This window comes from Anser cygnoides, chromosome 5, assembly GCF_040182565.1.
Source record: "Anser cygnoides isolate HZ-2024a breed goose chromosome 5, Taihu_goose_T2T_genome, whole genome shotgun sequence".
In the NCBI taxonomy this organism is placed as follows: Eukaryota; Metazoa; Chordata; class Aves; order Anseriformes; family Anatidae; genus Anser; species Anser cygnoides.
In genome coordinates this window covers 27,185,420-27,207,851 of record NC_089877.1, presented here as the reverse complement: position 1 = coordinate 27,207,851, position 22,432 = coordinate 27,185,420, and the positions used below count along the sequence as shown (strand labels likewise).

Sequence of the window (22,432 nt, the reverse complement as noted above, 5' to 3'; positions counted from 1 at the left end):
CAATGGGGAGAAAAAAAAGATTGACGACAAAAATATTATCTGACCAATTAAACACTCAGCTGTGGTTAAGGTATGTTTTTTATATATATATATTTATATATATATATATTTATATATATAAAGCGTCTATCACCGTGTTGATAAACACTCTTTGAAACCACTCTGACGGCAGGGGTAAGAACAGGAGTTGGCCTGTTAGTACCTCAGCACTTCTGTTTCCAACCAATTTAAAAAAAAAAAAAAAAAAAAGCCACAAGACTGCTACCAGCCTGGCCGGCTGGCTGGTGTTTAATACTGCTACTCCATCAGGGTTAAGAAGAAATTAAATAATCATTTTAAAATGTTAATTGCAGAAAAATCAAAGTCATATTTTTGTAAAGGCAAGACATTGTAAGTTAAAAGGCAACTGTCTCTTTTTGATTTTTTTAGAATAACTGAGTCAAATGGCTGATTCCAACTAAGTCTGACATGGTACACTTGTCTAGAAAACTATAAAATTCCAGAAATTTGGGGGTAGGGGAGAGTGAGCAATTTTGTAGAGAAGAGAGAAACTATAATTCCCCCTAAAAAGCTTCATCATGGTATTTTCACATTTTCTCATATTTGAAAATTCAAATGTGAGACCATTTAAATGACCCAACAGTGGGCTAAGTTTCAATCAGAAACTGTTATCAACAATAAAATAGAAATCCGTCAAAAATTAAGCTTTATTAGTTTTATTGCTCACAGCATCATGTATGAATAGTTGTGATACTCTCCCCCTTACAAGTATTTGTTCATGGTGAAAACAGGGAAATGTACCTTAGTACATTAATACCGTAGTAGAAGAACTCTGTACCAACATCTTTTAGGCTTCAAAATTATTTCCAAAAAGAAATGCAGAAATGCCTGAATTGAATATGAATGACATCACTTTTGATCCACAGCCTACTATTTGAATGTTTCAGTGAAGCACACAGCTCTCAGTTTCTAAGTAAGCCTTGAAAACTATCTGATGTGTGACTAGTGATATTCCTTCATATGCCCTTTGTTCCAGCACCACCCAGACTCCATCACAGACACGTAGTAAAGCTTCACAGGACCAGGCTGGGATTCCCTGACTTTCTTCCTTTTAGCTATCATTCTGACAATGACAGAGGCAGATGTCTTCTCAATAGATCCTGGTTGACAAAACTCCATTGGGAAATAAAAAACAGGAGGGAGGATGAGGAAAGGCAGCCAGCTGTTTCTGAATTTTGCCATTGGGAGTAGAATTTAGAACAAGAATTCAATAACGGGAATGTAGAACCTGGGAAAACAAGCAAGCTAGAATAATAAAAAACAATAGATGGGACATAATGGAAGAAATCAAATAGATCCCTAAGGACTCCCCAGTGATCTACACTCCAAGTATCTCCTAACAACATCTTACATATGTTCCCAACACATACCTCAGTTAACTCTCTTAGTCATCCTTCAGTTTGTTCCAAGCTTCATGAAAACATGCAGTGGTAAGATATTAAAAGATCCTTGTGCCCTTTTTTATGACATTCTAGCACAAGGCAACCCATTTTTTGGGTATATTGGGTAATTTTACTAAAGGTCAGACCCCAAGAGCATTGTACAATCCTCAGCCCCCCAGTACAGACTGGAATTGTTCTCTACTTTCACAGATGGCAAATGGTGCATTATAACAGTTCTTTCAGTATGTCAAGAAATACAGAATTTCCTGCAAGAGTACTTCAGTTGTCTCATACCTAGGACCTTTGACAAGGCCTGGGCAAAACTTTTTTTTTTGTGATCAAATCTGTAGTGCAGTCTGTCAACTAAATAGTCCTGCTTCATAATGTCTGATGTGCAATTTCAACTGAGAGAAGTCTTAGGCCCAGAGAACTATTATTTTCCTTATCCCATAAATGTGCTTTAGATTTTGCTCATGCAGTTTAGATTTTGCTGAAATAAAAACTTCTGAAAAGTGTTTATATTAATAGAACTTTTTTACTTTATGCCAGACATAATAATTAATGAGCATTCTCATCAGAAAATAATTAATTGTAAAGAAGGACACTGAGATTCTGAAGAGTAAATCAGAGAAGGAAAGCTTATCTGGACTTGGCAGTGGTGAAGGACAACTTTCTGAAATGTCTCTCAGTAACTTGTTGTTGTTTTTTGTTTTTTGTTTTTTTTTTTTTTTACCCAGTTGCTAAAGCACTAGGTATATGGGTTTGATTATATGGCGTTTCTAATATTTCCAAGTATGAGAATGAGAAGAAATAAAGAAAAGTGCATACCCACAAATCAATGTTTACGAATTTCGGATGACAAATCTAGTGTCAAAAGTCATGATAAGAGAACATGTTTTTATTTTCCATTAGCTCTACAATAAACAAAGCAGGGACACAAACCAAGTAATGAGGATAAGTCATGAAACAGCTCTTAATAAATTTTCTATTCCTGTGTATTCTTTAGTATTTAATATTCATTTCACTGTTAGCTGAATGTCATCTGCAGCACAAGCAAAAACAAGGTTGCATGAGAACAGCTGAATGAACCCGGGACATGATGCTAACATATCAGAGAACTGCTATTAGAAGTAATATCGTACTGGGAGAGAAAGATTTAAATGATTCTATAAATCTTTGTTTTTTCCTTAACTTTTTATCATCATTCTACCTATACCAAAGAAAATGCTTGCATTAAGCTGCATCTTTCATATTCCTGGCCATGTCTGTGAAATAGCCTGGCTATGACAGTATGACAGCTGTTGTCTTTTGAACATTCTTTCACATAAGATGACTATATTTTGCAAGGCTGTTAACCTCTCAATGTGTAGAACTTTAAGTTAATAATCTACTTCTGAAATTTATATGCAGAGAATGTGTACTGTCTCCTTTCACAATATTATCACCATTTTTGTTAAAAGTTTCTCTCTTTAGAACCATATATATGAAATTAGTGTGAAAAATGTGTTTTTTTTTCATCTTGTCTGATTATAATTATAAATAATAATTAAATTATTATTACTCTATTTTCTTTAGATAAGGTTGAGTTTTTTTATATTTTGTAATTAGAAAAACAATCTTATTTATTGTCTTAGAACGTCATGTCTTCTGTTTAGCAATGAAACTGAAAGTAGACAAGCTTCTCTAGTTTTGGGCTCAAGTCAAACCAGAGGATACTGGATAACACCAGAAAGAACAAGTGATTACACAGTACATAGCAATACAAAATGACTAGTTGTCTTCAGCTTACAATGAGGTTGGCAGGAGACAATGGCAGTAGAGTTGCTAAGCAGGCAATACTCTAGGCCATTGACAATTAATTAGTCAATTAATTACTATTAATTAATAAGGGTGCTAGTCTACATAAAGACAAGTTGTCATCAAAATTGTAAGACACTAAAGAGACATTCAGTGGTATCTATCTTAACCAAGAAAACCTTTTCTAAAAATGCTTAATTTCATAAAGTTCTTAAGTATTGAAATATTCACCATAATACCTACAGGAATACTCAAAGGATAAACAGAACTTCCTTACATATGGAACTGATGGAAATGATGTGGAAACTTAACTTTAATGATATATAATTAATAATATGTATAATTAATATATTTTAATATATAATTTATATGTTCAATTCTTTAATCAGATATTAAAGAATATTAAGATGAGGAATGCTATTCATCATCTGCCATTCTGCTAAAAAAAATAAACTACTTCACTTTCTACTTCAGGAAAGTGAGCTTTTGAACTAACTAATCTAAGAGACTTTATATTATCTATATAAAAAGCTCCTATGTATCTTAATTTTCTACTTACCTTGCTACCATTTCCTTTTCCTTATTTGATGCATATCCACTGCTACTGAGTGTTTTTGTTGGAGAAGACAGGAAGTACAGGCAGTGATTTGTAAAGTACTGATCAACTAATGGTAAAAGAACCTAAGAAATACAGATACAAAATGTATTTTTCACAGAGCACATTGGTAAGCGTAGCAACAATGCTCTGATTGGTCAAAGTGAAATCAAGCAATTTTAGAAGTTCTGTTACAGTTGTATTTTCTCATTTCAGACATGAAGTCATATAAATTAAAATCTTAAGTACTACAATTTAAATTAAAAGCTACAAGAATATTAAACAGTGTTACACAGATCTATCTATTTTGGATCTAATACTGCAAGCTTACTTTTCTCACATTCAACTGTCACGAGTATCACTGAAGAGGACTTTTCCTCTCCACTCTTCACATAACAGTTGTCCAGTACACATTGTGGACAGTTGTCCAGTACACATTTAAAGGGAGAGGTGTTTTTTTTTTTTTAAGTTCCTAAATAAAACCTTAAACGTTCCTTACTTCAAATCTGATCATCGACAGCATTTGTCTTAGTACATTTGTCATACAAATGTGTAAGAAATTACTACGCATAGCAATATTTATTCCTGTTAATTAAACAATACTACATGCTTCAGTTTATACTGAGGCAAAAAAAAAATCAGAAATAATGTATATGTTTAGCAAGAGTATTTCATTTCATGTAATAAATAAGCTGCCTTTTAAGTTCTATGTTCCTTATCATGTATAATCTTTTCCAGCAAACATATTGAAATATTTTGAAATATTCTGAAACGCTTGAATCCAGCAAATATATTGAGTTATTTTGGAACACATTTGGAAATATCTTTTAATGACATATCATTCATTACTTACCAGGAAAAAAAACTGGAAAGACATGTTTCTGTTACCTGAAAAGCAGTCTTACATTACAGAATTCCATGTTCTGTATATGTTCTGTATTCCATGTTCTGAATGTTATAGATATATATTACATCTGTAATATGTATACATATATTACTTGAAGTACTAAATCACTCACTTTCGCAAAGAATTTTATTTCTTGGTCATGTGGAGATTTTTCAGTTTTTCCACTGGTTACAATGGCTTCTGCAAAGATACAATAAAGACAGACATGAATAAATAGTTGGTTAATAATAAACACATTAGCTGTGATACAACCTTAGAGACTTAGTTTTTAAGTAATACAAAGAAAACAGCAGAAACAGTTTAGCCAGTTACTGGCTAAGATGTCCAAGAATTCAAACTGCAAATTTAAAGACAGAATTACAGTTTCTTAAAGGCATTAAAAATAGTGGTCTCTGCAAATTTAGACATACCAACCCAAATATTTAAATATCAACAACTTGAATGATTTTCAAAATAAAATCTGCAACTTACCCAAATGTGCAATGAACTCTTGAGCAGAGTCAACATATTTTAAAATTTTCTTCAGAAACTTAAAGGCAAACCTCTTTTCCATGGATGAAGCATCCAAATCCATGTCATTCAGACCCCTATTTTAGAAAGCATTCAGATAAATTGCATTGGTGAAGACAGTAGTACAAATGATGACAGTACTATGAAGCATTCTATTCCTTTTAATCTTTTGCTTATGGTAAATTTTTGTAAATAGCAGAAAATGACCTTCCACAGCAACTCTTAGTTATCAATTGCATAGCAAGAAGCATTAAAATCAGTTCATGTTTCATGTTCTAACTCAAATTTCCATCATAAAAACTCATAACAATAAGGAAACACTGGCTATCCATAATGGCTACATTCAAATGCTTCTGTAGACTTTTCAAATAGCGGTAGATAGGAAGACTTTCACTTTATCAATTAGGCTGGGACAACCTGGCTACAGGAGATGCAGAAAACATTGAATGCAGATTTATGAGACTACAGAAGGAAAGAAAAGAAGCAGGGAAGTTTGTGGCATGGAAGAAACTTCCTTGCAAGAAAGCAAAGTTGATGGACTCAGTGTTGTGGAATGGAGGAAATGATCACTTGTCCTGAGATTCTTCAGCACTGGTTCAGGAGTAAATTAAGGAGGATAAATGAAGATTAGATAAAAACTGCTATGAGGTGAATCCAAGGAAATCAGTAATTCTGCAGAAGAAGTTTGATGCAGCAGAAATTTTAACAATGAAAACACTAATACTAAGAACATGGTTCATGACCATGTTAGAACATGGGTAGGAGGAGAAGAACAGGTATAGTCTGGAAAACAGAACCAGGGAACCAAGAAATGCATTCTGATACCAGTTTATACATAAACATAAAAGGACTCTTCTAATCTCCCCCATCTTGGAGTTTCACTTAAAGACAAAAAATCTATTTGAAGAGTCCTAGTTTACATACTTTTATGACCTATGAACTGATTTACTACAAAATGCAGCATCAAAAGCACTTGTATAGGCTGAAAGATGCTTAAAGGAATACCCCATCCCTGGAAGTGTTCAAGGCCAGGTTGGTTGGGCATTGAGCAACCTGGTCTTGTGGAAGGTGTCCCTGTCCATACTAAGCATGTTGGAACAAGATGATTTTAAAGTTCCATTCCAACCCAAACTATTCTATGATTCTGATTCTGTAGTCCAACATTTTTAACAATGACATTCTGAAAATGTGATAACTTCAATCAGTACTTCAAAATATTTTATATTTACTTAAGATATGTACATATTCATCTGAAGAAAACACTTAGACAATAATCTTGACTCACCCTGATACAGACAATTACTGCAACTCTTTGCCCATAGCCCACAAACAGCCTGAAAAGATTCTTTTCAAGTTGACTTGTCTCATTATCCAACACTCAAAACATTGCCCTCCTAACCATAATAGATGCAGCTGTAAAGAGGTATTAAAATCAGCATTTGAGCAATTCCATTGATATTTCAAAGACCTTTCCTTTGCAGGAACTAAATTTGCTTCTCTTAAACAATATTTCTAAAGCAGTTATAGAGGATATAAAAATGCCTACCGGCATACATACTATTCGACTTCAAGCTGAGAACCTACATATTTTGTAGAACTGAATTTTTCTCTGTAGGACTGCAGAAATGTATCTTTAGAGCTCTGTCTTCTAATATTTTTAAAATGGTATTAATTGGTAAAGCGAACTGAAACCACTGAAGTTAACTTTCACAGATCCCAATAATCAATTTATATAATTTTCTGGATGTATACTTTCACTAAAGGCACAAATTTGAAGAAAAAAACATATGAAAACAAGTAAGATATGTCTCTATGTACATACAAAAAATGTTCATGAATACCGTGTGGATTACAAAAATGCTTAATGCTAGCAAAATAGCAGTTTCCTATGTGCTCAGGAATTTTGCATGTAATACGTAAATGACAGCTATGATACAGTAACTCACAAATCCATCACACAAATCCAGAAACATGGTATAATAATAAGCTATTTTAATTTTGATGGAGTAAAATCCCAAAGGCCAACATACTTCCAGATACAACAATTCAATTTATAGTACAAATAATATGCTGTTCCGCTTGAGCAAGTTAAGGAGGAAATGCCCGCAAAAATGCCGACTGTGTCTTACTAGTTCAGAAAACTCAAAACAACATTTTTCTTAAGTATTAGATTAAAAACCACTTTACAGTATCAGACCTCAGATTTATTTTCCCATGATCTTACTGACAGCTGCTGGTTGCTAATTTAGAAGTTTTGAATCATCTGCTCGCTCAATTGTATTACTGTTGCATTTTGTATTTACTATGATCACATACTTATTAAAACAGTTAGCTCTCTACACTATTTCAGATGCGTCTTTCTGCACATAAAAATAATAAGGACTTTGATTTACAGAAGATAGAAGATATACCAAACGGTAAATATGTTAGCACCTAACAGAATGCACAGAGATAAGGAAAATTATCATGGTTTGTGCACTGAATATAAGCAAGTATTTCAAAAAGTATGCACCTTACCGAGATATGATTATACCATTCACTTGAAGGAATTTAAACAGCTCCTGTGCCTTTTCACGGTCCCGTGATTTCTCCTTGGCTGTCAATGTGTCATAAGGTACCAATAAAGGATGACTACCTCCACCTTCGGTAAAAATTGAGAGAACTGTAAGGGTTTTTCTTTGTTCTAAGATTTATTTTGTTTCAAATACAAAAAATAAACTATTTAATTTAGATTGTCTTACACTGTCTTCTTTCAGACTGTTTCTTCTCCCTCATTTTGCTTGTCTTTTTTGTGTGGTTTTGGCACAGGATTCTGGCTTACCTTTGCTTTCCAACTCCATTTTCTTCTTTTTGGCCCATATATTATGGTAGTTTTCTGCCATTACCTCAACCATTCCCTATATTGCCATCAGGAAAAATAAGATGATGCAAAATTAAAAGATGAAAATTAATAATTCTGTAATTATACATAATTCTACAGTCTTGAGCATAGTCTACAGTCTTTGGTAAAGAAACATCACCCATAGACTCCTTGGCTGAGTTGGTCTATGCATCCAAGCATTTACCTCAGTAAAGTGGGACACAAAAAACACAGATGCTTTCCAGATCAAATAAAACAGTGATAAAGTCATTACTTATTATTATTACCTTATGCTAGTTCTTAAATGACTTTAGTCATAAAGCAGTACCTATTAAGCTAGGGACTGTAATGCATAAAACAAAATGAGAATAAGTGTCTTCTAATTGTATGATGGCTAAGACTGAGCTACAGTACAAGGAGAATCTATGCTGAAGGTAGGCATTAGACATCAATGCCCCTAAAGGCTATTGCAATGACAATGGGAAGACAATCTACAAAGAAGAAAATGTAAAGATCTTTCATCACAGATGATGACAGTTAACTAAATACAAACATCTCTTTTTCAGGAAGTACAGACTACTTTCTTTCTCTTATATTCTGGTTTATAATAGCTTACATCCTTTGGACACAAATACAGCTTACAGTCTTTGCACATAAACAGCCTAACAGATCTCTTTTAACAGATAATATGAAGGACAGTCTTGAGTCTGTTCTTATAAAAGCTTAATGAAGTAGCACTACAAATACTTATGAAGGGCAACAATGGAAAAAGCAACATACTGGTTTGCAATTTAGCATATACATAATGAGAAACAAATGAGAAAAAAGAGGAGGAGTTAACAGAAAAATCTGAAAGCAAAACAAAGTAATATGAAGCAGATTCCATTTGTCTGAGTACAAGGGCAGAAGCAATAGGTTACAAAAAATGTTAAACGGAGGCGTTTTCTAATTAGCGGTAGTTAAGAAAAAAAGAGATGAAGAAATCAAAACATAAGACAACAGAACCCCGGATAAAATTTTCACACAAAAGAATCAAGCTTTAGATCAAATCTTAGAGCTAAGATAACTAGCCTGGATGTGTGAGAGATTTAAGTAAATAATGCTGAAATTCTACATCTGAGAGACTATAAGGATATCTATGCCAACCACAGTTATCAATAAAGGAAACATACGGAAGGATCTGCCGGAGGAAGTTCTGAGTCAAGAAGGACAGAAGACAAGGAACACATTCAAGAAAAACAGAATTTGTTTTGGAGAGAATGAAAGTATGTGATTTGTCCCAAATAAAATTTTGCTTCCTTGTAGACCAAGGAAAAAAAGAGCTAGGACTAAGCAATATAGAGAACTTCTTTACAGAAGTATCAAGATAGAATACTTAGTATACTTTGAAAGAATGATTAGAAAGGTAGAAAGAGAACCAACAGAAGAGACAATCACACAAGCACAGAAAAAAGCAATGGATGATGTAATTCCTAGAACATCAGCAGGGAAAAATGCATCAAAACAAGGTATTTTTTGAAAACTAACTGAGTTTTGGCTAGAAAAAGATCAATACAGAATTAGTGATAACAGTGTGTCAGTACAAAACAGGGATTAGATTGCATGTTGGATACAGTAAGATTCAAGAAGACTGACAAAAAGTCACTGTAAATATTGAATTAAATGAGCTCTTGGATGAAAGAAGAATGAAAACTAAAGGAAAAACAGGAGTGATGTTTTTTGTACAAAAAAAAAAGAAAAACAAGAAATTTCAAATCAATAACCTTTGATAAACTAAGGTAACTAGTCGTCAAGCAAAAAAACCCACAGTGTTGGTACACAACAGTGTAACAATAGTGAAACAACCATTTAACTGCAACAAAACCTTTTTGAAAGTATTCATGAGGACAGGGAAATGGAGATCCATTTTTACAAAAGGAAGCTAAAAGAGGTTAATTGTTTGTAGCAAAACTGTGGCTGAAAGGGAACATCAAAGAGACAAAAGGTAGAAAGTTTAGCTTAGAATCTTCAGAAGGTAGAATCTTTAGCTTATAGACAAAAACAATAAATGGATGATGAATACACTCGAGTGAGGTTCTGAGCAAAAAAAACTATTAGGAAAAGCATATGGAAAGGAAAAGAAGAGGGAAAAGGTCTAGTTGTAGCACATAGTTTAGTCTATGAAATGGTTTATATTAACTGAAATACCATGTTGCTGTGAATACAGATGCAAGGGATAAACAGAAAGAAAACAGGCTAACCAAAAAGAGAAAGTCATAGAATGGTTTCAATTTTCCCTTGGAAACACTTATTACAGAAAAAGAAGTAGAGGCATGAGGAGGACTACATTTAAAGAAGGAATGAGGGTGGAAAGAAGTAAATAGGTACCTGATTATGAGACTGAAATTGAAAACACTATTTATAAGACAACAGAGCTGAAAGAATCTAGAAAATAAATTTTAGTTAAGAAAATCAGCTTGGCCATGGATTTCCAACAGAAATGGGAACGGATTAAACAGTTCTGTATCAAAAGAACAGGAGTGGAGGAGGATACTGGCATGGCAAAACTAACCCCAGCAGTCAACTAATAAGAATTTTGAGATGCACAAAGAAAGGGACATGAGATGAAGTGAAGAATGACAGTGAGAAAAGAAAGCAACATGGGCAGATGATTAAAATTAGACAAGAAGTCAACAGCACATACAGCCAAGAATGGAAAGGAAATCTTAATGTGGAAGACAGAAAGTCTGACATTCAATTTTCTGAAGACGGGTACTGATCACAGTGACCTTCAGAAAAAGACAACACAGAAGGAACAACTTCAGTGAGATGGAGAGTTAAAACAAACTGAACAACAAAATAAAACCTAAGAAAATATGTATCTCTGTGGTTGTTAACACAGGTGATGAAATTACTCCAGAATGAGCATAGGAAAGAAAAAAAAGAGAGAGATGCCTGTTGGATGTATAATCATAAAGGAAGACTAATATGCAAGTTTGAAGCAAGGCAGATGGTATAAATATTGTTGAGGTAAAGAGAGATTTCTTTACTCTTCAAAAGACATGGAAAAATATGGTTGAGAGGGAGGGTGAGAAGAGTTGCAAATAGAAAATAAAAGGAGAAGCCCTATAAGGTCTTAACACACTAAAGAGCACACTAAAAACACGTAGGCATCCCTCAAGGAAAAACAAAAACAAAAAAAAAACAAGCAAACAAAAAAACACCTTTCTTCATTCTGTATACACTTTTTCACTACTATTGCTCTATTTAAAATTTGTACGTCATTTTATCGATAAGAGTAATATATGCATTAAAAAATAATACACAAGCAAAACCACGTTTTATAGCTTTCTTTCTTACAATGAACCTGTCTGGAATAATAATACGAATTCTTCCATTCTCTCAGGCTTTTAAGCATATGGCTGCAATGTACATGGTCTGTGCATAACATCAGGAACATCAATATATTCAACTGTTATTCAAAGTAAGCACAGGCATAGGCTAAATATATATCAAATGCTGTTTACAGTCCCTTCCCTAGCTTCATGCTAACTTGTTCTAGGAATTCAGGAAGCACCAATGAGATAAAGAACAGAAATCTCTTTTTAAAATTTATAAATAATACATGTGAACCTTTTTACAACAGTGAATCACAAACAAAGACAGAAGTACACTCATAAAATCTGTTAAAATTCGAATAATTAATAACAAAGTCTACTAAGTCTTTCCATGTCCTAGTTTTGCCTGGAACAGAATTAATTTTCTTCCTAGTAGCTGGTATGGGGCTGTGTTTGGGATTAGGAAAAGAATAATGCTGATAACACACTTACGTTTTAATTGTTGCTGAGCAGTGCTGACACTAAGTCAAGGACTTTTCAGCTTCTCATACCGCGCTGCCATTGAGGAGGCTGGGGGTGCGCAAGGAGCTGGGAGGGGACAGCACCAGGACAGCTGACCCAAACTGGCCAAAGGGGTATTCCATACCATATGGCATCATGCTGAACAATAAAACTGGTGGGGGGTGCTGCTCAGAGAGGAGCTGGGCATCAGTCTGAAGGTGGTGAGCAACTGCATAGTGCATCACTTGCTTTGTATATTGTTTTATTATTATAATTAATATTTTCCTTCTTTTTGTTTCCTACTAAATTGTCTTTATCTCAACCCACAAGTTTTTTTTTTTTTTCCTGATTCTCTCTTCCATCCCATTGTGGCAGGGAGGAGTGAGCAAACTGCTGCGTGGTGCTCAGCTGCCTTCTGGGTTAAACAACAACATTCTTGCACAAAGTATGCAAAATACAAATACAAACCTGAAGCTCCCTAGAAAGCACCACATTAGAGAGATCAAGTGGTGCTGGGCTATATCCATTTCCCTGAGGGGAAAGAAAAAGAATTATTTTCAAATATTTTAGATAAAAGAATCAAATATTCAACTACAACACCTCTCTTATTGATCTAATCAGTGATAGTATTTACTTTTTTTAACTTCCTTGAGAAATTGTGTTCACCTTTTGCCTTGTAATGTGTTGGCAACACACAGGATGATTAACATTACATGTGTTGATATGGAAATGAGAAAGATGCAGAAAAATTCAGATGCCTCTGTTGGCAATAGATGACAACCTGCTTTTATATGCTTTTCAGCCTAAGTGAGGAGACCAATCATGAGACATTCAATGTGTCTTCAAAACATGACAGAACGGTGTGACAACCACCTGAATGAACCACATATATTAAAGATAAGACACCATAATGAAAAGTTAAAGTTAGTTATTGCCTACAAGAATTTACAGACTAAGAAAAAGGTGTAAAATATTTATGCAATCTTGAAATGTTTAAAGTGTGAAAGCTCCAATGTAACAAACCTATTCATGTGATTAAACGTGAAGTCACACCTAAATCAGTGGTTTCAAATGTACTGAAGTTAAACGTGCTGAAATCCTGTACTGAATCATGTCATGCATTTTGTTTGTTTGAAACCATTTTTAATTGATATATTTTTTTAATTGATATATTTTGGTACTATCAAGGCAGTCTCTATTTGTAAAACCATAACAGAATTAATGGTATGGTTTAATATGAAACATTTACATACATTTGCTGTTAGCCAAATCTTGCTTGTCATAGTTTTTAAACAGCTTCCCTCACCCTCCAAGACACATATATTGAGTAGAAATTTTATAGCTCAACATGTTATAGCTCATGCCTGGCTATCGGCTCTTCAGGAGGGACAGGCAGCACAAAAGGGGTGGTGGCGTGGCTCTCTACATTAGAGAATCTTTTGATGTTGTGGAACTCCAGGCTGGGAATGATAAGGTTGAATCCCTGTGGGTTAGGATCCGTGGGAAGGCCGGCAAGGCTAGCATCCTGGTGGGGGTCTGCTATAGACCGCCGAACCAGGATGCGGAGACGGATGAGGAGTTTTATAGGCAACTGACAGAAGTTGCAAAATCGTCGGCGCTTGTCCTCGTGGGGGACTTCAACTTCCCGGACATATCCTGGAAACACAACACGGCACAGAGAAAGCAGTCTAGGAGGTTTCTGGAGAGCGTGGGAGATAGCTTCCTGACGCAGCTGGTCAGTGAACCTACCAGGGGTGGTGCCCCGCTAGACCTTCTCTTCACAAACAGAGAAGGACTGGTGGGAGATGTGGTGGTCGGAAGCTGTCTGGGGCAGAGTGACCACGAAATGGTAGAGTTCTCTATTCTTGGCGAGGCCAGGAAGGGGACCAGTAAAACTGCTGTCTTGGACTTCCGGAGGGCTGACTTTGAGCTGCTCAGGACGCTGGTTGGCCGAGTCCCTTGGGAGGCGGTTCTGAAGGGCAGAGGAGTCCAGGAAGGCTGGGCGCTCCTCAAGAAGGAAATCGTGATGGCACAGGAGCGGTCCGTCCCCACGTGCCCAAAGATGAGCCGGCGTGGAAGAAGACCGGCCTGGCTCAACAGAGAGTTGCGGCTGGAGCTTAGCAGAAAAAAGAGGGTTTATAATCTTTGGAAAAAAGGGCGGGCCACTGAGGAGGACTACAAGGATGTAGCGAGGCTGTGCAGGGAGAAAATTAGAAAGGCCAAAGCTCATCTGGAGCTCAATCTGGCTACTGCCGTTAAAGACAACAAAAAATCCTTTTACAAATACATCAACGCGAAACGGAGGACTAGGGAGAATCTCCATCCTTTACTGGATGCGAGGGGAAACCTAGTTACTAAGGATGAGGAAAAGGCTGAGGTGCTTAATGCCGCCTTTGCCTCAGTCTTTAGCGGCAATACCGGTTGTTCTCCGGACACCCAGTGCCCTGAGCTGGTGGAAGGGGATGGGGAGCAGGATGTGGCCTTCGCTATCCATGAGGAAATGGTTGGCGACCTGCTACGGAGCTTGGATGTGCGCAAGTCGATGGGGCCTGATGGGATCCACCCGAGGGTACTGCGAGAACTGGCGGAGGAGCTGGCCGAGCCGCTTTCCATCATTTATCGGCAGTCCTGGCTATCGGGGGAGGTCCCGGTTGACTGGCGGCTAGCCAATGTGACGCCCATCTATAAGAAGGGCCGGAGGGCAGACCCGGGGAACTATAGGCCTGTCAGTTTGACCTCAGTGCCGGGGAAGCTCATGGAGCAGATTATCTTGAGGGTCATCACGCGGCACTTGCAGGGCAAGCAGGCGATCAGGCCCAGTCAGCATGGGTTTATGAAAGGCAGGTCCTGCTTGACGAACCTGATCTCCTTCTATGACCAAGTGACGCGCTTGGTGGATGAGGGAAAGGCTGTGGACGTGGTCTACCTTGACCTCAGTAAGGCTTTTGACACCGTTCCCCACAACATTCTCCTCAAGAAACTGGCTGCTCGTGGCTTGGACTGGCGTACGCTTCGCTGGGTTAGAAACTGGCTGGATGGCCGGGCCCAGAGAGTTGTGGTGAATGGAGTCAAATCTGGTTGGAGGCCGGTCACTAGTGGAGTCCCCCAGGGCTCGGTACTGGGGCCGGTCCTCTTTAATATCTTTATCGATGATCTGGATGAGGGCGTCCAGTGCACCCTCAGTAAGTTTGCAGATGACACCAAGCTAAGTGCGTGTGTCGATCTGCTCGAGGGCAGGAAGGCTCTGCAGGAGGATCTGGATAGGCTGGAGCGATGGGCTGAGGTCAACTGCATGAAGTTCAACAAGGCCAAGTGCCGGGTCCTGCACCTGGGCTGCAACAACCCCAAGCAGAGCTACAGGCTGGGAGATGAGTGGCTGGAAAGCTGCCTGGCCGAGAAGGACCTGGGAGTATTGGTGGATAGTCGGCTGAATATGAGCCAGCAGTGTGCTCAGGTGGCCAAGAAGGCCAACGGCATCCTGGCCTGTATAAGAAGCAGTGTGGCCAGCAGGTCGAGGGAAGTGATTGTGCCCCTGTACTCGGCTCTGGTGAGGCCGCACCTCGAGTACTGTGTTCAGTTTTGGGCCCCTCGCTACAGAAAGGACATGGACGTGCTCGAGCGAGTCCAGAGAAGGGCGACCAAGCTGGTGAGGGGTCTGGAGAAAAAGTCTTACGAGGAGCGGCTGAGGGAGCTGGGCTTGTTCAGCCTGGAGAAGAGGAGGCTCAGGGGCGACCTCATCGCTCTCTACAGTTACCTGAAAGGAGGCTGTAGAGAGGTGGGGGTTGGTCTATTCTCCCACGTGCCTAGTGACAGGACGAGGGGGAATGGGCTAAAGTTGCGACAGGGGAGTTTTAGGTTGGATGTTAGGAAGTACTTCTTTACCGAAAGGGTTATTAAGCATTGGAACGGGCTGCCCAGGGAGGTGGTGGAGTCACCATCCCTGGAGGTCTTTAAAAGACGTTTAGATGTAGAGCTTAGGGATATGGTTTAGTGGAGTACTTAGTGTTAGGTCGGAGGTTGGACTCGATGATCTTGAGGTCTCTTCCAACCTAGAGAAATCTGTGAATCTGTGAATCTGTTAGCAACTACAACAAAAAAACAACTACAAATGAAAGAAATAGCCTGTATCACATCAAAATGCTATGTACTATATAATTATCTGCAACACTTGCCTGTAAGATTTAACAAAAAGTATTAAATGAACAATCTTATTTGTCTGTCATAATTATAATCTTGACAGAAGCCAGTTTCAGGTTCTTCTGTTTGACCAAGAAAGAAAATTTCTAGATTTAACTATTATAAAACAAAAAGCTTTAAATACTCTGCCATGTATTCTTTAAATGACTACACAAAATCCCTCTCCATTAGAAAATTAAGAGATATGGTCTCTGACCATCTTGGCTTTGTAAAAGTTGCACTTTTTTGCAGTCCTCTCTTTAATGTTACAGTACATTTTTTTATTACAGTGACAAGACTTCCAACCTCAAAACTCTAATTTTAGAAGCTTCCTTTCATTGAAAAGAATATAAAATAAACATAATTTTGTATAATTTCTCAGTAAATTAACAACCAAGCCTTTTTTTTTCTAGATTTAACCAATTCCATCTTACCTGGCTCGACTGAGATATGCTACGGAGCTTTTCATTTTCACGCTGATGTAATATTGCTTCTCCTCCTTCTTTGGTCCTTTCTAGGCTCCATCCCATGGCCAACATGGTTTTCAGTGATTCTCTAGCAGGCCAACGATAAATTTCTTTTTCCTTTGAAGCAAATAATTTTCCTTATTTAGCAAGTCGCAAAAACTTAGTAAAAATATTCTGTCCTTCATCATAAATTGTCACATGCCACAACAGTTAAAGAAATCCTGTAGATATGATATAGTACTTTTTGCCTGAGAAACAAGCTTTAAAGTAGTTACGCACCTTTTTGCTTTTATCTTTGACTGTTAATATGTCTATTAAAAGCTAAGAGAACTCAATTGAGTTCTGAAGCAATAATGTAGTTTGTATCTGGAAACCTACTAATTAGCTACTCCAGCCCAAAATAATCTAAAACTGATGGCATTAAAATTACAAATTTCATTTACAAGAAATTAGTTAAGTATGTACATTTGAACACAAAGCTTTTTTTTTTTTAGCGTTCCTATATTTGTATCTATTTACAGATACAGAACATTACTGATCTATAAACCTCTTCATGTAAGTACAGCCATCAACAGCAAATTAGGGGAGAGCTTTCAGTCCTTTGAAATGCAAAGGTGTTATACAAAATCTGAAAAGTTGTAGGAAAGAAAATTCTGAGTGCATCATATTAAGACTTCTCAAATCAGCATAATAAAAGTATTTCAACTCTTAACCATAAATAAGAATTTTTATGATACTTATTTAACAGTTTTTATGGAAAGACCTGATTTTAGAAATAGTTCAGAACTTCAAATCTGAGACCATTTTGAAGAATCCCTTTAAACAGCTTTAATAATAATTCAACCAACAATACTTCAGGTCCTCTCTGAAGATTTCAAAGCAATTTACAAACCTTGGGAAATGAAAACTTTTGTTTTTGTCATCTCCATTTTCTGAATGGGAAAAGTATGGTAAAGGGGGACAAATGTAATTGACTTAACTAAGTCACCCAGTGAATCACTGCAAAAATAAGCAACAGAATTCCAGTTTGGTTCAGTGTTTTGACAACTAAAAAACATTCATGCCTAGCCAAGAAATTCAAATATAAAGTGTATTTAAAATATTTTTAATGTTTTTTCTCCAATTTCAACTGAAGCACATTCTGCAATTTCATTAAAATTTTCTACCATCTTTCTTGAAGACAGAATTACCTTCAAATAGATATGTTAGATTACTTTCATCTAAAACACAGGAGCAGTTGCCAGTCATTTCCTCATCCACAGAGGCTTGAAAACCCTGTGCTATTGATGCCTTTAATACCAACTGGCTCAGGCCTACGAAGGCTGCCTAGCGGAAGCATATCATTTATGCAGGACTCTATTAACTAAACAATCACTGTAGCATATAGAGATTGCTGTTCTTATCTGTAAGAATTATAGTTTGCCTCTCCTTCATTTGTATAACAAATTTGAATTGGATTAGAAAAAGTATACAAAATCAAGCTACTTTCCATTAATACAGCTTAAGTATTCTCTATTACCTTTTCAGTTAAAGTTTTGAAAGGTCTTATTAATGGGTGAGTCTTTGTATTTTCATCCAGTGAAACACCGTATTTCCATCCATTATTAGTCTGAAAAATATATATATATACTGAAATAAGATGAGAGCAACACAGATGAGTGAAAACCAGCAAGTTTTGTGTGTCATACTGAATTGCTAATCTACTCCAATACCTACACTGTGCCACAGAAATTTGTGTGTAATAGAATACATCCATCTGTGGATACACCAGAACAAAACATGGCCTGAGAAGATCAGAGTCTATCTATCAGCAGTAAGTCTCATGCAACGATTTGTGAGCCTACTATACGCTGGCGGCTTTCAAACTGACTAATGCATTAACATGGTACTGGCTAAAGTTTCAAAACAAAAAGAAAAAAGCATGTCTACTCTCTGGGAAGCTACAGTCAGCAACACAGAGAAGAAAGATCCTACTTGCTTCCAAATTTCAATTTCTGGAAGCAATCAAACACCTATATCTTGATTTTGCATTAGCCTATGAGAAATCAGTATCTGTTTTTAAGTTCAGTGACAACATGATAATTTTACATAACACAGATGACAGGCAGTGATTGATACTCTCTACTGATTTAGTATCAAAGATACAGGCTGTGGTGATTGAACTAATTAACATCACACCAAAAGCAGTCTCTCAGAAAAAGAATTGTGATGCAATTGCTGGAAGCAACACACTACTTGTCTTATGGAAAATGTGATGTTAACAGATCAAGTACCAAAGAAGGTAACTTACTGAAGCCTTTGCTTTAAAGAATGTTAATTGAAATTTAACTTTTGAGATTAATGCATGTATAGTATGTATATGTATATATACATACTATATATGTATATATACATATACATATATACATATACACACATCTGTGTGTTTCTCTACAGATTTGCATATACAGACATACAACAACAGAGTTGTTATTTCTATATAATTGTTCAATACAATTGTTATTAATTGTCACAATAAATTACGTAACTCTACCCCATCTTTTCCTTCAATGAAAGAGAGGTTTAAAATTCATTCTTGGATTAAATGAGTTACTCACATCCAAACACTTTCAACATACTTAGTAAGAACTGCAACTCTATCAAACTTCATTTTGCTCAGTTTTAACTCTGAAAGTTCTAAACATCAAAACTTGCAAACTGTAACACTAAACAGCCCTTCAATAAATTTAATGTTTCCTTTTAACATTTAAAAGTTCAAAATCACAATATATATTTCCTTACACCTCTTTTGAAGTGCTGAACCACAGACAACACAGTGATAGAACACTTGGAAAACTATAGGGCAAGTCAATGCGTGACAGCCTTCCCAAAGTTAAGAATAAAGAAAAGCTCTAACGACATTTTCTGAAATAATAAAGGACATTAGACTTCCCAGGTACTCTCAGATCACAGAGCTGCTGCAGTAAAATTGAATTTCTGACTTCCATTAAAAGAACATAATTACCAAGGCAATATGATGCTAAGAAATATATATTTTTACTTTAAAAAACAGAAACAAAACAAATTAAGCACCCCTCCTCAGTCCCTACCAAATATTTGTCCTAACAAATTCTGGTCACTTTGAAAAAGTGACAAGTATCCATCCATTTGCTTGAGCAAAATGTTTCTTCCACATATCCCTAAAGAACTATATAGACATTAATGCACACACTGAACAAGTGCCTATCATTTAAACAACTCACATTTGTTTTCAGCAATCACCCCAGGTATTACTGGGGTAAGACAGTTGCCAGTCTTAAAACAATTCCTACCTTATCAAAGGCCCACTTATCATGGGAATGTTCAGCATACTTGCTGACAATATACTCCAACTTTTCCGGAAGTACAAGGCTGTAAACAAAGGAGAGTTTGGTCATTCAATTGTAAGTTACTGCACTCTGATCTATGAAAAAAACAAGCTTCATCTCCAAATGAAGGCAAGACATTTCGCTTGGTAAATATTTTTATTTAGAATAAATAACACAAACCAAAACAGAGCTATAATGGCATTTACAGAGAGTCTTCAAATACATAATTCTTGGTAATTCTTAATGCAAGACAGTATTAGTATGGACATTTCACATTAAATAATGATGGTTGGTGGAGGGTCTTGATTTTAACAGCAATCACCAATCAGCAATAGTAATTTCTTGAATATAGAAATTTTAGAACTCTGTATTTTAGAATTACTTAAAAGCTCATGTCTCTACTAAACCATCACACATGATTTTCTTGTTTTGCTCTACCAGGTTTCTAAGATTAAGTCTCAAAACTAAATGAGATTTTATAAAAACTTGGTAATAGGCTAATTGAATCACTTACTAGATTTTGATGATCTTGTACCATTTGCTATCACTGTACCACATTCTAAATAATGACAGCATCAACTGTTTTAAGGCTGTAAATATCCCAAATATTTCTAATGGGGTACATAAGAAGTACTAATTTACTACTTACTCTGCAGAATATTGAACATCTCTACAGGGCTAAGAGTAGTGTGTTTTTTATCTGCTAAACAGGATATGTTCTAGCAAAGCATTTGGCAGCAAGAAGCAAAAATGCCTGCATTATTTCCGAAAGGTACTAATATCATTAAAAAGTCAGTCACTGGCCACCACTCTATATAGAGGAGAATAAAGTGTTAGTAAGGAAATTGTTGTAAAAATATATAAGGAAAGGAAATTGTTATGAAATACATTACTCACTTTGCTGTACTGACAGGTTTGGGATCAAAATTTCCTTCTGGATCCACTGAAGTCTGCTTTTCCAAAGTTGATCTAATTCGTGTATCTAAATAATCAGGAGGCAAGGCACCAGCTATAGCACTTAAACAAGGCAAGGCCATTCGAAAGAGCTCTGGATCATACTTCTGCAGGAGAGATAGGAACTGGTTGGAAAACCCAACAGAAAAACATGCAAAATGTTAGTGAAAACCAAGCAGCCATATGTACAAATATTAGAAGATGCAAAGAGACAGTAAAGCACATTTAAAAACTAAGCACAGAGCAAAGTTATTGCTGTATGACCTGTATTTTTCTTGCTATCAACCTGATACATTTTTAAGACTGTTCCAATTACCGTAAGTATGCTGACACTTGTATAAGCATATACAATACATGTAGGAGCATGTAAAGATTTCTTCAGGCCGTTAAAGCCTACATAGGAAGAATCAAAGGTTGTTTACCTAGTCAGAGAAGTACAGTAATCTATAAAATACTGTCTTTAACTACAGAAGTCATTATCATTTCTCCCTCTTTTGCCCTAAACTTCTTAAAGTTTAAATCATGCCAGTCAGAGAAAACTGTGTTTTACTGTTGCAAAGCCAGTTCACTATCTTTCGGAGTTGTCCTGTCAAGAGGTGAACTAGCACACTTTGTCTTCTAAATAGTTAGCCTAATAGTTTAATTAGCTCTAGAGATAACAGTACTTGATATATAAAAACACATGGTGCAATTACATGTGAAGAATTTATCCTATCCTTAGTTAACTTGCCATGAAAAACATTCAAGGTCAATTGTTACACACAGAGTTAAGTGTGTAATTAAGTTATTTAAAAAAGGGGGGGGGGACATAGAGAAACTAGCAGCAGATCATAGGAGGCCTACATTCTCATTAAAGCTCTCAAACTACATTCTTAGTGTGCCTGGGAAAAATAATCACTTCAGATTCCCCACTTGTATAACATGCATAATGATGTACTTTTAAAAGACTTTAACAGATTTACTGTTGAACACTGTTGTGCAAGAGTTCCATGCTATTATAATTATTTAATAAATTGAAGAAAGATTTCTCGTGCTTCATTGAAAGACATAGGAAAGCTATATGATTTTCTAAATTTGTATGACAAATTCGTTTATTATTTTTGTGTTAACAAAATGCTGAAGAGCAGTTTTAAGGTCCATTGAAGATTCTTGCTGATAAAATTATACATTACAGCAAGAAGAATGCCTAAAACTTTGAACCTTTTAACTTCCTTTAGTTTTGTTACAATGCTCTTTAGTGCTTAAGGCACAAGCAAAAGAAGTGAGATCACAGAGTGAATTACTTCCACTAACACAGCTGGAAGCCATAAAAATACCAAACCTGTAAATATCTCAGTACAAAACAGAACAATGGAGAACACTGTAGCTTAGCAGCTTTACACAATGCTCTCATTGGACTAATAATCATATACAAAATGATACAAATCCTATTACAGAGGGCCACCAATACTGACAGAAATACATCGTCTTCATTTCTTTGTAAAATGCTAAGACACAAATTGAAAATGGTTCATTGTAACCTCAGGCCCTACTGACACTGTTTGTACTTGTGACAGCAG

At 36.3% G+C, this 22,432-nt stretch overlaps 1 protein-coding gene across 11 annotated transcripts in view; it reads right to left on the bottom strand.

The window, feature by feature from the left end:
- RYR3 (ryanodine receptor 3) overlaps window positions 1–22,432 on the bottom strand; it is a 234,166-nt gene that overhangs the window by 58,762 nt on the left and 152,972 nt on the right. For 6 of the 11 annotated variants that reach the window (XM_066997687.1, XM_066997680.1, XM_066997684.1 and 3 more), the window contains exons 51-60: window positions 20,817–20,998; window positions 19,884–19,962; window positions 18,092–18,181; window positions 16,540–16,689; window positions 12,398–12,460; window positions 8,073–8,148; window positions 7,769–7,892; window positions 5,213–5,328; window positions 4,854–4,921; window positions 3,799–3,920 (exon numbers count right to left, since the gene is read on the bottom strand). In XM_066997687.1, coding sequence (XP_066853788.1) covers window positions 3,799–3,920; window positions 4,854–4,921; window positions 5,213–5,328; window positions 7,769–7,892; window positions 8,073–8,148; window positions 12,398–12,460; window positions 16,540–16,689; window positions 18,092–18,181; window positions 19,884–19,962; window positions 20,817–20,998 — 1,070 coding nt within the window. The remainder of the gene's footprint in view (window positions 1–3,798; window positions 3,921–4,853; window positions 4,922–5,212; window positions 5,329–7,768; window positions 7,893–8,072; window positions 8,149–12,397; window positions 12,461–16,539; window positions 16,690–18,091; window positions 18,182–19,883; window positions 19,963–20,816; window positions 20,999–22,432) is intronic. The other 5 variants (XM_066997683.1, XM_048058621.2, XM_066997688.1 and 2 more) reach the window with 1 other exon arrangement.